The sequence below is a fragment of the Genypterus blacodes genome, unplaced genomic scaffold (assembly GCF_046128005.1).
Source record: "Genypterus blacodes isolate CSIRO-AG114 ecotype Tasmania unplaced genomic scaffold, CSIRO-AGI_Gbla_v1 ptg000070l_1, whole genome shotgun sequence".
Taxonomy (NCBI): Eukaryota; Metazoa; Chordata; class Actinopteri; order Ophidiiformes; family Ophidiidae; genus Genypterus; species Genypterus blacodes.
In genome coordinates this window covers 1320603-1337909 of record NW_027466880.1, presented here as the reverse complement: position 1 = coordinate 1337909, position 17307 = coordinate 1320603, and the positions used below count along the sequence as shown (strand labels likewise).

Genomic DNA, 17307 nt, shown 5'->3' with positions numbered 1-17307 from the left:
TTCCTTCCCTTGCTCCATTGGTTCCTATTTCTTCCTAAACTCTAAAAGTTATATCAGTAAATTTTGTCTCAGGTCAAATCCAAAAGAATTTAAACAATACTTTTTAACATCAATTTGTCAATCTGTAATGCATTTGTCCCCATCTAGAGGTGGTGTGATGACATAGCACCACATGCATCATCACATTTCCTCAGGTTGCTGCAGGTTTGAGTCAGGGAGGCCCACAACGTTACACACTTTCTTTCCAGTTTTGAACACCTCCAGCCAGTGTCACACATTTCTTCTCCACTTGGTTTGTGACGATGCGCTCTGTTTTCAGAGGAGCCGTATAACGACACTTCCTCTTACAATGCGTCTGACCCGTTTGGTGGTGAGTGGTTCCTTCGTCCTACAGTCACCTGGCGTCCACACTAACCTGCCGCTGTAGTTTACAAGTCGCCAACTGTATCTTTGAATCGGCTTTCTAACGACACTTTGGACACTTCTAACCTGCTGACTGCTCACTTTATGGTTTCATTAAGTAAATTGAGGGCAGTATGCGCTTACTGGACAGATTTTTAAAGTATTACGTTTTTTGGGGGATTCAAATCATATTTATTATACCATGGGCCATAGAAAAGCTGGCAGGTGAGATATGCGACACTAACAGATTGACATTTCATTATCTCTCTCTCTGCCTTTGCACCATAGAGGAGAAACCGATGCTCATATGAGATATTTAGAGAACAAACACTCAGTTTCACAGAGGTTATATAGGTTGTAGGGTTAGAACCTTCTTTGTTTGCATTTAAGCTAGTCTAATGTGCGTTTGACACTTGCAGAAAAAATTCAAGCTCAAAGTGACAGAGCAGGCTGACGGCCGTGAGCCCCCCAGTGGGACTCAAGGCGCTGCTGGAGCTGCAGCGTAGAGGAGGATTAGAGCACCAGATGAATATTCAGCTCATCTTCATGCTGTGTTCATTAATACTTATATATGTATGGAAATCAGTTTTCCAGCTTCTCCAACACATTTGGAAGCAAATGTGAGCCGTGTAACAGCTGTCGCGATGCTCATATGCACCCCCCCTCCTAATTTTGTATTCTACTCATTTTTTTCCTCATTTAACCCATTTTACCCACATGGGGGCTGCACAGGAACACTCCCTCTGTGTCATTTATTAGTACAAACGCTCCCACACCTTCCTTTTTCTTGCTCTCGTCTATCCTCCTCCTCCACCTCTTTGCAGTGGCACCAATAATAAATCCTCCTGGACAAGCTAACAGCTAACATATGCTCTAATCCTGTTCAGATCTGCATCACAAAGGAGGCCAATGCTAATTTAATCCCCACACACTTCACACTTCTCAGCAGGCTGAATCTCTCTGCTAACTGGACTTCGTTTCCGCAGTGTTAACGGCATTAAACTGGGATTGGATCAAATTGCCAATGTGCAATCCGGAGCTCTTTCATGGTCAAAGAGTCAGAGAACGTAAACTCACAAATCACAAAGTGCTGGTCAGGAGAAGTTGCAGTTTACTATTAATTGCTCCCATGATTAAAATGCTAATTCTATTTAGCCAAAACATGGCAGTTTGGTCAAATCCCATCCTGATTACTACAACCAAGCCTGTGTCGACTGTTTGAGTTTTGTTCACAGTTTATGGTCAAAGGTAAGATACCAGCTTGTTGCAGTTTTTCTTATCTGGGTAATGAAATCAGGATTAGATTGATTTTTACAGATCTATTTGACAACAACTCTACATTCGTCACACGTGCATTTATGGAAACCCCATTACAGCCATTGTACGTTGCGTGTGGATTATAAAAGGCCTTTACAGTCCTACACCTCCAAAGGCCTGGGAAGGTTCCTGAAAGGCTCCAATGTTTGGCTAGGCAGTCGTACAGTGAGAGGCCACGCCACCTTCAAGCCTCAGCCAAGCCCTCCAGGAAGCTTTAACATGAGGCTGGAGACTAAGATGTACCCAATTGATCTTAGGTATACCCTAGTTTGATTTAAAAAACAATATCATTAAAAAAGAACGACCTCAAAGTTTTATCAGCCGCAATAAGCTTTTAATGGCACTCCTTGCTCTCCATCCTCTTCCCTGAGCGGACTTAAAGAAAGATCAATGGCCTTGTTTTTGTTTCTGCAGCTCTTAATGTCTTCCTGAGAGACAAGCCAGAGGGCGCTGGGCCCGTTTACAGAGCACTTTGTCCTCACAACAGATTGCAAATCGAGCCAAAGCCTTGCAGGAGGCTTCCTCGTGCCCGGTGCAGATGGAACACGGCCACAAGGAAATGACCAAAATAATAACAAAATAATAACATTATGTGGCAGGGCTCACAAATCGGATGTTTACCTCATTGGAATTGAGATAAATCGTCCTGTTCTTGGATTAGATTCTGAATGGGTTTGTTTACCTTCCTCCCCTTTCTCTTCCTCACAGGCCGGAAAGTCACAGAAACCACACCGACCTTCCTCTCTCCATCAGGGGCTGACAGCTCCAAAATGGTGCTACGAGGAGAAGAGCTCCTACTGGAGTGTATCGCCGCTGGCCTGTGAGCTCAAACACACGCTATGCATCCTTCCACATATAGTAAAACCCTACTAATGTGAAATATTTACAATATATTAGACATAGGACCATAAATAGTTTGTTCCCCAAGATGCTTTATTGCGAATGAGTTGCAAAAATGAACATTGAAAAAATAGATAGAGGAGTAGGTGTAAATATGGAATTAAAGCTATAGGTATCAATCTTATGGATGAATGAAAATATGACATAATAAGGCCATGGGTTCTGTTTCTGTCTTCTCTCTGTCTGTCATTGTCATTGTCATTGTAGTCCAACACCAACTATCAAGTGGTTTAAGAAGGGCGGGGACCTGCCAGCACAGAAAGTCAAGTTTGAGAATCACAACAAGACACTGAAGATTGTCAGTGTGTCAGAGGAAGATGCTGGAGAATATGTCTGCATGGCCAACAACGTCTTAGGCAGCATACGCCACTCCATCTACGTCCAGGTCAAGGGTGAGGAGGTTGTATAAAGGGTTTATTTGTATATATATCTGCATATCCTTAAAGCTAACCTGTTTATCCGTGTTCCACAGCGGCTCCCTATTGGCTGGACAAGCCAACAAACCTCATTTTAGCCCCGAATGAGAATGGACGGCTTGTGTGTCGGGCCAACGGCAACCCCAAACCTCAGATCCAGTGGATGCTGAACGGAGAGCCTCTGGGGAGTATGTATCCCTTCTCTCTGCTCCAGTTGTCTTTTTAAGCCAAGTTCAAACAAAATCATCCCAAAGGCCACACCCACTATCGCACACCACACTTCTGTGCACGGCGGTGCTGCAGCAAAGTGTCTTTTTGCTCATTACAGCACTGCAAACGACACAAAATAGCCCCCAAATTAACATTGAAACATGGACTTTTGCACATATTTTATACGTTTAGTGAGATATTTTACTTTTATTTTCTCTTTTTGCATCTTATTCACTTCACATCCTGACTGTTCCTCTACACCATTTGTTTCCTCTCTACCTCGCCCCAGGCTCTACACTCAATCCAAGCCATGTGGTAATGGGCGACACCATGATCTTCCGCTCGGTGCAGATGGGAACCAGTGCTGTCTACCAGTGCAACGCCTCCAATCATCACGGCTATCTGCTGGCCAATGCTTTTGTCAGCGTGCTTGGTAAGGCTATGAGGGTGCAGTTTTTAATATATGACATGAATATTAATGAAACATGACAAATGAGTCCTCTGTATGCCATAGCTTAGCTGTCACCATCTCTCTTTCTGTAGATATGGCCCCGAGGATGCTGGGCCCCAAAAATCAGCTGATTAAAGTCATTCAGAACAATCTGACCTTCCTGGACTGCCCCTTCTTCGGCTCCCCTCTGCCGGATCTGCGATGGTGAGCGTTTGGCTGCAGCCTCACATTGATTTCTGTGTGTTTCATTGTGTTTTTCCAAAGCAAAATTGCATCAAAGAAGTGATTTGATTTGTTTCATGCTGAGGCCCCCAAACACTCTGTGAAAAATCAGCTCCAATGAAAAGAAAGTGTCCAATTCAATGGTAAGTGTCGTAGTAAAAATGACTTCAGACTCCAGGGGCTGAACTGGATCTTCTCTGTATTTCACACAGGTTTAAGAACGGCCAGGGCAGTGGGCTGGACGGTGGCCAGTACCGTGTTTACATCAACGGCACCTTGGAAATCAAATGGCCCACAGTGGAGGACGAGGGCACATACACTTGTGTGGCCAGGAACCTCATGGGCAAGGCTGAGAACCAGGTCCGACTGGAGGTCAAAGGTCAGACATGGTATCACTACAGCGCTTTGACTTCTGCTCTGAGATATTAGGATGGCATTTAAAAATTAGCTGACAGCAGGACACCTATGATAGTTCTTGTTTCAGTTATAACATGATATTTTATGTGCTGATTTGTGTGTTTGTGTGTGTGTGTCCCTGTCTTAAACCTAACTCCACTGTAGCGCAAACACGTATAGTTCAAGTCCCAGAGCATCTAGCTGCCATCAGGGGCACCACTGCACGCTTTGACTGCAAGGTGAAGTCAGATCCCACCCTGCCCGTCGTCGTGTCCTGGATGAAGAATGACAAGCCTCTTCATATGGGATACAGGTAAGAGCACCCAAAGGTGGCCCTAAAACACATCTGATGCATAAGATTCATGCAGAAAGTCAAAACTCATATCCCACAAGAATGTAAGACCTCTGTGTGTCTCTCAGGTTGAGGAAGGACGATGAGTCGCTTTCCATTCCCAACGTGAACGAGGGCGACGAGGGAATTTACACCTGCATTGTCAAATCTGAGATAGACCACGACGCAGCCTCAGCCCGCCTCACTGTGTTAGGTACACGCACGTACAAAACAGCAGGGCTCAGATTCTTTGCTTATGTAAAACAAGTAAATGTTCAGGTTGCACGTTGTAGCTCAGTTATAACAAGGCAAGGATGGGGTAATATTGTGAAAACAGGGTAATCATGTATTAATATCTACATTGGGATTATATTGAGGCCAAAATATGTGGGTAACAATGAAAATTTGACATCAATGACACAAATTTTCCCTGTGGTTGCCATCATATTTTATCCCATTATAACCTTATTATTGCACTAATTAAACCAGAATTACACATTACTACATCATTATAAAGTAATTATCTTATTTTTTTCCTCTAGTCCAATTATGTTCAGATATTAAGAACTATAAATATAGACGAAATGTATTTAGTTATTTCCATTTCTGACACACACATACACTGTGTTGTTTTATTCCGCATTGTTGCTGGCTGTATTATATATTTCTTATCTCTACGTCGATATTTAATTTGGGTTTTCCCCCCCCTGGCTGTGCTGTTTCTCAGCTCTGAGCATTCACATGGAAATCATGCATGTTTTACTGTTGCTGCAGCTTAATAAATACTTACCGAGCTCAACTAAGCGTAGTGTTTAGCCGTATACATGCAGTGTATTTAAGTACTGTAGCGCTGTGTAGAAGGAACAGTAGTAAATGGTGATAGTAGCTCCAGTTTGTGTTTTTCATGTGTAATATTTCTGTATACACATGAGACTTGTATATAGGTCAGTCACAGATATAAAACACTGCTGGACGACCTTAACGGTTTGCATCTTTTACCGGCATCTCTGCGTCTTGAATGCAAACACTACAGCGAAAGTCAAAAACGAGGATCACATGAAAAGCACAAACTGGGGGTTAGTTGAAGCTAACATGTATTAATACAACGTGTTCTGTGCACTAAATCACAGGTGTTGATCACTGTGCTCCCTTGTTATTGATTAGCTGGTAGACTAACCTGCAAACTCTAACCTTTATACCCACTTCCTGGTCTTGACCCTGGCCCCACAGAGGAAGCCTCCCTCAACCCCTCAGTCTCTAGTGGCTTGCCTCCAGGTAACATGCGGGTCGGGCTTGGGTGCAAATACCTGTTGTGTTTTTTTTCTTTCTGTTCTGTCTTCTTGTTGTTTCTCTTTAAAAAAAAAAGCTGATTCATGCCTGTGTCTGTTTTGGTATAATTTCTTATTGGAAAACTCTGCTATTTGTTTACGCTGTTTGAGATGATAAAATCTACAGAATGGATTTGTACCTGCATGGACATAAATCCATTCTGACAAGTCTTTCCATTTTTATATTGAGCCTGAAAGTTTTACTTTCCATTATTTAAGATTAATTATTAAGATAAATTTGAGTTTGGAAAGACTACCTCTCCCGGTTTCACTGTAAGTCAAATAAGCTTAAAAGTGTGATTTTTATGTCGTAAAATTGTCAATCATGTCGTTTCTGCATATATATAATTAATGCAGAAACATCAAAACAGTTTGGTGGGTATCTGGGCTGCTATTGGGCACAGTAACAAAATCCAGATTTTAAGACTGAATAAATTACATTGTAAGAGAGTTGGAATATGTATGTGTGTGTGCATCTATGTGTGTTTGCCATTTCTAAGGCCAAGTTATTCCCCGTTTCCTCGCAGACCATCCGGATCCTCCCATGGATTTAGATCTGTCAGACCCAGCAGTCCGCAGCGTTCGGCTCACCTGGATCCCTGGAAATGATCACCGCAGCCCCATTACTCGTCAGTACACACACACACGCACACACATACACAAAACGCACGCTCCTATGGGAATCTTACCTGATCTTTCAGAGCCAGTTTCCTCGATTTCCACCCCTCCCTGTGATGTCTAATCCCAGTTGTATTTCTTTCTGCAGAGTTCTTGGTCCAGTTTGAGGAGGATCGCTGGGAACCAAATCGGTGGCAGGACCTGTCCACCTACCCAGGAGACCTCAACTCTGTCATCCTGCAGCTTGCCCCCTTTGTCAACTACCAGTTCAGAGTCATCGCCATCAACTCAGTGGGCCAGAGCAAACCCAGCCGGCCATCGCCACGATACAAGACGAGTGGAGCAGGTGAGCAGCACAGCACTCATATGCAATATTGCCATGGTAATGGTTGTTGTTTGGGATTAGTGGGAACTAAAAGTATAAAACAAAATAAAGTCAAAATTGTATTAATACCACTAGGGGGCAGCAAAAATGCCCAGACATGAGGACAACAGGTTTAAGTTATGTACAATGATGTATAAAGTGTAAGGATTATGTAATGTCCTCATATGAGGACACATGGTTTTAGGAAGTTAATAATGTGAAATGCAAACAAAACAAAGATAAAAGTTCTAAGGCTTTTATGGCTTTTACGCTTTTGGGAAAGGACCACGGAAGCCTTGGTTTTCTCAATGGGCATTTAAACATTAAATAAAGCTTTTGTTATTTGAGTGATTTTTAATCTGTATGTGTATACCAGCTCCAGATGCTATTCCCAGAGGTCTACGAGGATGGGGCACCACAAAGGACAATATGGAGATTACCTGGGAGGTAAGACATGTAGATGTAAGACATGAATAAAATCAGCGAGTTGTTGACAGATTACGATTGCTCACATTCCTATATTTGGCTGTATTTTAAAACATTGAACAGGAACATTTCGTAGTTCACAATTTCAACTCTTAACAACATTTATCCAGTCCCCAAAAAGTCCAGTCCTCCTATCTCATTACATTTAGATGTTTAAAGGCGCAAACAGACAAAGACAGTCATATTCTAAATGTATTCACCATGAGCGTTATTTCCTTGCTTTAGCCTCTGCTTGACCTGGAGCGGAATGGCCCTAACCTGCACTACAGTGTGTGGTGGAGACGGAAGGATTCAGGGGAGGAATGGAACAATGTGACGACGGTGGAGACGAAATACGTCATCCAACCTACAGAAACCTACGTGCCTTACGAGATTAAAATCCAGGCCAGGAATGACTTTGGTAGGGGACCAGAGTCTAATTTGGCCATTGGATACTCTGGAGAGGACAGTAAGTACACAAGAGTACTTCGCACTATGGGAAATGTCACTACAGCGCTTAAACTCAGCCCCACATTTTCTGAAGAGTTTTATATGAAAGTTGTTCATCTGACTACCAAAAACCAACAAGAAGATGCTAAAAGATGGTGGAAGGGATTTTTTTATTAAGCAGAAACACATTTAATGAATTTCACACTTACAAAACTCATTTATTCTGTGTTTCCAGAGCCTACCGACCCCCCTACTGACCTACGGGTGTCAAAGATCAACAGCACAAAGGTCAACATCCAGTGGAAACCTGTGGACCTGAACTCTGTCCGGGGGGAGTTCAAGGAGTACAGGGTGAGACACACACACACACACACACACACACACACACTTGTAACCCCATGCAGTTTATTGTAGTGTATACTGACAATATCCCATTTTATATTTAGGATATTTCTCACCTTTCCTTTCTTCACCTTGTTGTTTTTTCTCTCTATCTCTTTTTTTCTTCGTCCTCTGTCCCTCCTTAACCACTCTGTCCTTCCTTCCCTACCTCCCAGGTGTACTATTGTCGTGAGGCCAGTCTCGTTCGTGATCTGGTGGTCAATAAAGAGAAGAAGGCCAAGGGTTTCTACAGCACCATCGCTGAGCCATCTGGCAGCCTGGACGACCTGGTGCCCTTCTCCCAGTACAAGATGTTCATGGTTGTGGCCAACAACCGTTATGAGGGTCCACCCAGCAATACTGTCAACTTCACCACCAAGGAGGGAGGTGAGGATGCAGCCAGATTACTGCCAAGAGACATGTGCACCTCAAGTAGCCACAGCTCTGTGCCAAAACAACAAGGGCTTGTGGGTGTTGTTGATGTTCTGATCACAAGTATTCACAGGACGAAGTATCATTTCTGTATTCATTCATTGTATTATTTATTCATTTCATTTCCTTAAACATCTGACCCATCTCTTGTCTTTCCTCCTTCTGTGTATGTGTATGTGACTGTGTGTGTGCAGTCCCAGACCCTCCGAAGTTCTTCAGGATTAACCGAAGGAGTGCAGACACTATCCACCTAGAATGGGACAAACCTCTGGAGCCAAATGGCAATCTGATCGGATACCAACTAAAGTACCGAACGAGTGAGCTGGTCTTATCGGTCAACACTCCACACTAGATGAAAAATCCTCAAACAGATAATTGAGTTTATCTGATTTCGGTGCTTTTTTGTGCTTGTTCGCGCAGTCAACGGCTCCAAGATGGGTCGTGCCCAGTTGCTGACATTCTACCCCAACGAAACAGACTACACGCTCCAACTGCCCGACCGCTCCACTCGCTACAAGTTCTTCCTGTCGGCTCTTACCCAGGTGGGCGCGGGAGAAGTCTACGCTGAGGAATCCCCACACTTTGCCAACGAAGGTGAGTGAAATTCGACTGTTCGTCAAAAAAAGTCACGTTCAAAGTATCTTTTGAACCAAAGGGTACAGCTCCTTGTGTCATCTTTGGCTCATGCACATTTCCGCTCCAACTGTACTGCACCACATTGCACTTGGAAGCCTCCCACAAGACCAAACTAACTAAAATGAATGTTTAAACTTAAAATGCACTGCTCTTTTTTAAATGATAACCACTTTAACATAAATGTACAATGGAAAGTATAGTTTTCTATTCGACTTCCATACAGAATAAACTACTCATGCTGACACAGTGTGTCAGCAATTTTGCTGACACACTGTGTGTTACCAGGTATTGATTTTCCCAATAATTCCGCTAAATGAAGAGGCAAATGTCCCACAGGACGTGAAGCACTCTCAATCCACTCTGTTGCATTGTATCTTTGACTGTAATTACACCATTCCGAGCCTCTTTCTCTACATGGGAATTGTGTTGTATAATAGGTGCCCCAGACAATTACATAGTGAGAGTCTAACTGTGTGTTTGGTGTGTGTATGTATGTGTGTGTGTGTTTGTGTGTGAGACAAACAAAGACAGAAAGAGAAAGAGGGAGGGAGATCTAGCCCTTTAGTAAACACAAGCCTTTTTGTCGCGGTATCAAATAAAATAGAAATGGTCTGTCTCTAATTACATGACATATTCACCACATAATAGTGTCACACATATACACAGGCACACACACACACACACACACACACACTCACACACACACACACACACTCACAGATGTACATGGTGGGCATTAGATGACATTAGATCATCAAGTGTCAGGTCTGTTTCCCTCGCTTGCTTACTCACCCACTCTTACATAATTTAGCATTTTTAGATAAGTTTGGAAATGGTGAAAGATGAGCAGTCAATTAGTCCGTCCTGTCTCCTACTCTGGTGTTGTAAACAAACCCTTTAGTCTGACTGCTGAACAGCCTGATTGTTCCTGGACCACATGGAAGCATTATCTCTGAATCAGGGCAGGATCATTAGATGTGTGTTTCCGCACACCAAAAGGCTCCTTGGTTGTCTGAAAGCTTCACGAGACACACAAACCGGGCCTGGTCACTTTCCTGAGTGTCTTGCCTGTTAACTCTCTTTTTTTTCCAGCCTCTCTCTTGTCCTTGTTGTCCCTCCTTGTCCGTCTCATGCGTCTCCCCTCTCTCTCTCTCTCCTGTGTCTCCTTTTCTTTTCATTGGCAGACAACGTTACTGAATCTACTATAGGTAATGTGGTGGGGGGGGGACAGCTTGTCTGCCTGCCAACTCCAACCCACCTGACTCCTCTGTCTGTCACTTTGTCTAAACACGTAGAAGCAGTGCAGTCCACTTTCATCTGCTGTGTTATGAGGTTACATGTGGTTCTGTCTCCCCCTAGAGCTTACATGAGGTAGCGCTGTGCTGCGACCCCAGCATTATGCACACAACACTGTATAGCACACGAAGATGTGTAAGAGATCTGTCTTAGAGATCTTTGTAGAATTTTCTGCAACAACAACAAAAGAAATGGAAAGATATGTTGCTAAATTCTAAATACAGAGTTTTTTAAAACACAAGAATGTAAAATACAGAGACAGAAGATTTAGATACGATAGAATTATTGGGGCCGCTGTTGATAAGATTTTTAGTCTTAATATTTTGAGAAAATAGACAAACATTTATGAGAGTTAAGTCATAATTATTGATAATGCAAAGGGAGTGTGTTTCCTATAAAGGTCATTAATTAATACACGGGTGCCTGTAGTTTTTATCATGATTAAATAACAATGCTAAATGTGACAAATGTGTGCAACTGCAGTAACGTGAAAGTCCTTAACAACCAAAAAACAGAAATGATTCAGTTTATAATTATGTGAAATAGACAAACCAGGACAAAAACACAATAAAGAACCTGTAAATTTTACTTGATAAAAGTAAGCAAATCCTCCCACCTGAGAAGGAAAGCAGATGAGATTTTCATTCCTGTGGGACTGTACTGCTGTCTATGCTGCTTCTCTTTCTTTTCTCATCTGTCCATCTGCCTGTGTACACCTCTCCTCACCAGTCCATCCCTCCTCAGAGCATAATGCTATATTTTCTGCCGCTGTGTGCTTTCAGGGATTGAATAACTTCACCCACATACCGGCTGAGGTCTGCACACAGTAAATCTCTGCTATGATTCAAAATTACTTAGTGAATAGGAGAGCGATATTTTGCCCACACACTTTTTAACAGACGAAAAGTATCACATCGTGTCCACAGTACCCTTACACATTAGAACCACTGAAGTGTTTGGTATCATTCTGTGCTCAGGACACACACATACACGCACACACAACCTCTTGGCTGTTGTGTAGTTTGTCTTCAAGCTGGAATAGTTCGGATGACCTTAAATCTTTAGATCCCTGATGGCACATCCTCCTCCTCTCTGTCATGAGACACAAGTCAAGTCAAGTCAACAAGTTGCTCAACGTCACTGAATGCAACGCTGTGACGGTGCTCTTGTTTTGGGAGTATGCGTGGGATGGGAGGAGATGTGGCTCCTTCCATCTGTGTGTCGCAGGGGGGGATCGTGCAAGCCGAGGAGTCCGCTTGGAAGGACAAAAACAGAAGATTCCCCATCGACAGTTGCCTGGCTTGCTCACTCAGTACCTTGATCATAACCAAGCTTGAGTTGTTTTTAAAAGTCATGTCACTCTATCATCCTCCTCCATCGCTTCTGTTCACTGGGTCCAAAGTACAGGCGGGGCTTTGTTTTACAGGTAAGGTCGCTCTGAGCCTTCACCTTTTGGCTGAACGGGCCAGCTTTGCGGCGGCTCGCGAACATGCTCTTGTTTCCATCTTTTCTGTTTATTTCTCTTGCACTGTGGTTTGAGGGGGCATGCTTGGCATCCAGCAAAGTGATACAAGCATGTTGGTTGGGCTTGTTGTATGTGGGATGTTGGGGATGGGGGGGATTCAGCTGGAGGTCATCCTTACTATCTGGAGATGGCCATCAACTTCAAGGTACCGTACGTGTGAAAAAAGAGGGAACGTTACATGTTTGAAATCAACAGTTCTCAGCCTGGGAGGCCTGACCCCTACCACTACTTTGAGGAACAAAAGTTTATGCATCGATGAACATAGCCCGTATAAAACAGGGCTGTCTGGACATGTTGTAATTCCACCATGTGACCACTTGGTGGCAATGACACCCCAGTCTATGCTGTGCAGTGACAATGGTGATGTGTGTGTTGGGATGAACTGGACCATACGTTTATCTAAAATGAACTTGGTTGAGTGCATTGTGTATGGTTATTATTGTTCTGGTTTATGGTTTTTGTGGGGATCCTTTATGTCCTCTCTACTCTTGACTTTCCTCTGTGTGTGTGTGTGTGTGTGTGTTTGATTTTCCTGCTGCCTTGTTGTTAACCCTCTGCTCTCTCCCCCCTCCTCCTCCCTTGTAGTCGAGCTTACAGACGCCTCCGTGGCTTCAGCTTTCACTCCTACTCCTACTCCTCTCGCCCCTCTTCCTCCTACTACCATCGCCCCTACAACCATTAGTACCTCAACTACCACCAAAAAACCAACACCACCACCGAAAACAACACCAAAAACTACCATTTCTACTACTACCATGGCGACCACCACTACAGCTGAGGCGACCACTACCACCACCGTTTCTTCTCTCCCCACCAAGGGCGTGTTGGGTACATGCTGTTGTCCCATTTTGGTTTTTGCCCTCTGTAGTTTGTTCAGAGCACAAATGACACTTATTTGATATTGAAAGATGATCTTCTCCAACCTGACGAAACAGGAAAATAAATCAGGGCTGCATTCCAATATGCTGTGCTGTACCTTCTGTACAAATAAAGCTAAATTACTTCAGATATTTGAAAGTAGCCATCAACCTTTATCATCCTGGTCAGGAAGTGAGAATCTTTTTCGTAGTTCTTTTGAGTGCTGTTGGTGTTTACAGAGTCTCCTTTAATGCGTTTTCCTCGATGTTAGGCTCAATTTGCATTTGAATCCACTCTAAATCAGATGTAAACAGCTTAATTAATAGTTTCATGAGCTGGAAAATCCGCTAGGATTTTCGTTGTGTTGTGAATTTTCAGTCCATGAACCGATTGAGTTTACTTCTCACTTTGAGCGGAAAAATATTGGGAATTGATCCCCGAGCATTCTCGTAGGAAAAGGCCCTCCCTGTGTGTGGTTGTTGTCACCGTGCCCTCTCTGCCCCTTGCCCCTGACCTTTGACTCTTTACCTCTGACCCTACTGTGTGTAGTGTTCCCTGGGCGGGAGATCTCGAATCTGACGGTGGAGCCTAACAGTAACTACGCTAACGTCAGCTGGAGACACAACTTCCCGGCCGGCAGCAGCGAGTTTGTGCTAGAGTTCACACTGGACAGTAAGAACCCAGACCAAACCTGCTTTATGGTTTTAAACCCTAAAATAGAAGGAGAGAGACTTTTCAATAGATCTGGAGCTGACCAAGCATTGTATTTATTATCTATTTTTGGCTTTTGCTCTTGGGTTTGAATCAGTCCCAAAATAAGCGAGAATGAACCAGTTTACATTCATCAGAGATTCTGAAAAATCCAATGTTTGAGTCAGTCTCAATCATTTTCCGTCAGTTTGCTATATTTTCAGAGATGAACCTCGGCTATCCTGTGTGGGCTGAGGATTACCGACACCCTAATTAGTTTACAACAGCACTCCAACTCACTCTTCAAAATTACCCTCTTAGCTGTGCGTGAATACTGTCTCACTTCATCTTCGCTCACAGAAATCCCTATTGGACAGAAACGTAATTTTCGGACTAAACTCTGTTTTCCCTGCCGCTCAATATGAAAATCAATCACGTTACTGGCAGAATTCTGATTATGATCTAACTCGCCCATCCACGCGCTCTTATGCAGTGGCCTTTTCATTAAATAATTAATGCCTTATTTCATTCCACACCGAGTCCAATTACACCTCGGTGGCAGGTAGACGAGAGACAGCGAGAAGAGAGAAAAAAATGGGGGAAAAAGCAGAAAGGACGAGAGCAGAGAGAGAGAGAGGAAAGATGGGGACATGAGAAAATAAGAAATAATACATGTTCTTATCAGTGAGGAATTTTGAAATAGAGTGTATGCAGCTGCAGCTACAGCCCTGTTTCCATCACTCCTTTAGATTTTCGATGATGGGATGTTTGCAGTTACTGGCCTTTCACTGCAGAAATGGAGATGCACCACTTTTCACAAGCCACAAAGTCTGCTTGTATTCGTGTTATGAATAATATGAGAGGTTAATGTTGTCAGGTCTGAACAAAACACAGTATTAATATTCTGAGACTTCTTTGCATTCCTCTGCCAGAATGCTGTTCAATGCTCCACGTCCATGTCAGTCTATTTGGAACTTTTGAAATTTGGGAGCAAAACTTTTAAATTAGACCAACCCCCTCCACTTCCACACACGCGGCCGTACAAACGCGTTCCCCATTAAAAAAACAAGAAAAAGCTTTGTTAAAACCAGAAGATGCATCACACCGCAGTCTCTATGTCTGTCTTTCCCTCTCTCTTTCTGTCACTTCTCTTTGTTCTCTGTCTTGGAAAATGAGTATGTTTATCATCATCATCCTGTCAGCACTAACTTCTTCTTCATCGCCCCATCACGATGGTTTGGATGCATACACAGAACACGCTGCTTGGCTTTGAATGGATGTTGTGCTGTTACTAGGCTGTTCCACTCGCTGTGTCCAAATTGCTGTTTGAATGCATCACTTTGCTGGCCGTCCATGCTTTCATAACTGCTTGCTTTTTGCTTTCAGCTTGGCGATAAACACTCTTGAAGCCCGAGTTTTATAATTCACATAATGTCTGAATTCATCCGAGTAGGATGGTCTGTTAGTGCTCTCCAGCTATTCTATAATGTTTGATCTTTGATGGGAGAAGGAGGGGAGGAAAGATGTATTTTTCATGTGCTTAGGCAACGCCTTTAATTCTTAATGGTTGCCTGAATATGAATTGAAAGAAGAAGAATGCGGGAGGGGAGGGAGGAGTGTGGGTGGCAGAGAATGATCTAATGGTCTCCACCCCTTCGACCAAACCCATTGTTCGTCAAGGTCAAACCTGAAAGCTTTGAGTCTTATGAGGAGTAGCAGGGAGCACCCCATCATCATCATCCTTTCATCTTCCTCCTCTTCCTCCTCCTTACTGGGTGGCTCAGGAGTCATAGCATGTCTGGATTTAGAGGAAGGCTGATGCTTTGGTGGCAAAGCAAAGTGGGAATGTTTATCCAGGAGGAGGCAGTAGCTCAGTGGGTAGAGGGAGGCAGTAGCTCAGTGGGTAGAGCTTCTGCTTAGGAACCGGTGAATGATGAATACCTTCTCTGGTTTATATATATTATCTCAGCATGAAATCTTTGGTTTTGAAAAGAATCAAATAAATCCCTGCTACTCATACACGATGTTCTGTGGGCTCCATGTTGGCCTTCATAGCACATCACTGACTAACCCTGTGAGATGGACTGGCATGTCTTCTCTCTGGTTTACATTGGGAGGTTGGCTTTAGGCTTTTGGGCTGTGGTCAGTCGCATGGCTTTGGAATGAGCTTTGTCTGATGGAATTAACTTTGTGAAATGTTCATACAGCATGGTGCATGATGCCACCACCTTGTGCTGCCCTGAGTCATGCTCATAGCTCGGCCGTGTGACGACCGACGCGCCTTTCCGGCGGAAAGGCGACGTGCTGCCGTGGTTGCTGTTTGTTGTTTTCACCTTTTATGGAGAAAAGTGTTGGCCTAAGGGTAATTGAGACAAACAATGCTTTGCCACATTAGCTCCCGATGTTGAACATAGAAACATGAACATAGAAAGTTCCTTAATGGACTATTTAAATTATAGCTGGTCAAGATATGAGGCGCGGCAGCCAATTCACAGTGGAGTTAAGTTTTGTGAGAGTTCGACGTCCACAGCATAGTGGTTGCCTGAAGGAACACCTGCTCCTCGCGCCCCTCTTCTACTCCGCTCCCCACTTTTAGATTAGTTTTCTCTGGAGAATTATGCCCCTGAGAGAAAATGTAGTTCGAGAGCCATAAAAGAGGGAAATGAGCCAGAAATTGTTGGCTGAACTCAAAAATTGCACCTCATCCATTAAACAGAATGGCGAGTAGTAGTATTAAAGTATATTATGCTTATGTGTGGACTGCCAATAGGTAAAGGCAGCTTTCTTTATTAAGAGGATGGGCACTGCATTGTTATCTCTCAATTCACTTCAGTAACCCTGCTATCACGCAAATATTAGTTTCCCTGCAAAACATCGTGATGTCGTGACCTTTTGCTCAAAGCACAGCCATTACTGTGGAAATAAGGCCACACCCCGTGGAGTGTGATTGCCACCTTTCTTGTGTCTCCAAGGCAACCAGACGATGAAACATGTGCGAGTGAAACAACAGCCCCCCATAAAAGTGGCGGATCTAATCCCAGGCGCCACGTACCATCTGAGGGTTTACTCCCACGAGCACATCAGCGTCACCAGCAAATCTGTCACCTTTAAGACCAGCGCAGGTGAGACCACACCTGGCCAGGTGGAACCGGGTTCCAGCCAGGTGGGCTACTCGGGGTGCAAGTCTGTCAGTAATAGAATCTAACTCAGTCAAAGCTGGGTGAGTTGTTACTGTGTTTGTTTTGTGTTTTGTAATGCCGTGCTGCCTTCCTGGTTGCCTTTTGTCACTCACAAATGGAAGTAAAAGTTGCATTATTGTCAAAACAACTACAATGCTTGACAAGACTGAACACTTAACAGGAGAATGTACCTTTGTGTGATGTGATACACTCGCTTATACTGTAGTGACTAACCTGCAGGACATTATTACCCGACTCTAAGTATGTATATTTTTGCTTACTTACTTATTACTTTTTGTCTCATTTTGCCTTTGAAGCTTACACATTCACTGTTTCCAGCAGCTGTCAAAATCCAACAGTATAACACATACAACACATACAACCTCTGAATAGTAAAGTACTTATTGTGGATCAAGTTATAATATTGATAATTTGTAAGT

The 17307-nt window shown here is 43.5% G+C and overlaps 1 protein-coding gene across 7 annotated transcripts in view; it reads left to right on the top strand.

Annotated features, from left to right (window-relative positions):
* Nucleotides 1-17307, top strand: part of nfasca (neurofascin homolog (chicken) a) — a 63643-nt gene that overhangs the window by 29804 nt on the left and 16532 nt on the right. For 5 of the 7 annotated variants that reach the window (XR_012964018.1, XM_076156414.1, XM_076156416.1 and 2 more), the window contains 18 exons: nt 320-370; nt 2428-2539; nt 2827-3011; nt 3092-3223; nt 3535-3678; nt 3789-3900; nt 4131-4297; nt 4480-4627; nt 4735-4859; nt 5876-5920; nt 6501-6602; nt 6740-6937; nt 7332-7402; nt 7667-7889; nt 8106-8221; nt 8428-8638; nt 8878-9000; nt 9104-9277. Coding sequence is in view for 6 of the 7 variants with exons in the window: in XM_076156414.1 (XP_076012529.1) it covers nt 320-370; nt 2428-2539; nt 2827-3011; nt 3092-3223; nt 3535-3678; nt 3789-3900; nt 4131-4297; nt 4480-4627; nt 4735-4859; nt 5876-5920; nt 6501-6602; nt 6740-6937; nt 7332-7402; nt 7667-7889; nt 8106-8221; nt 8428-8638; nt 8878-9000; nt 9104-9277 (2439 nt within the window). In the remaining variant the exon portion in view is untranslated. The remainder of the gene's footprint in view (nt 1-319; nt 371-2427; nt 2540-2826; nt 3012-3091; nt 3224-3534; nt 3679-3788; nt 3901-4130; nt 4298-4479; nt 4628-4734; nt 4860-5875; nt 5921-6500; nt 6603-6739; nt 6938-7331; nt 7403-7666; nt 7890-8105; nt 8222-8427; nt 8639-8877; nt 9001-9103; nt 9278-17307) is intronic. The other 2 variants (XM_076156419.1, XM_076156417.1) reach the window with 2 other exon arrangements.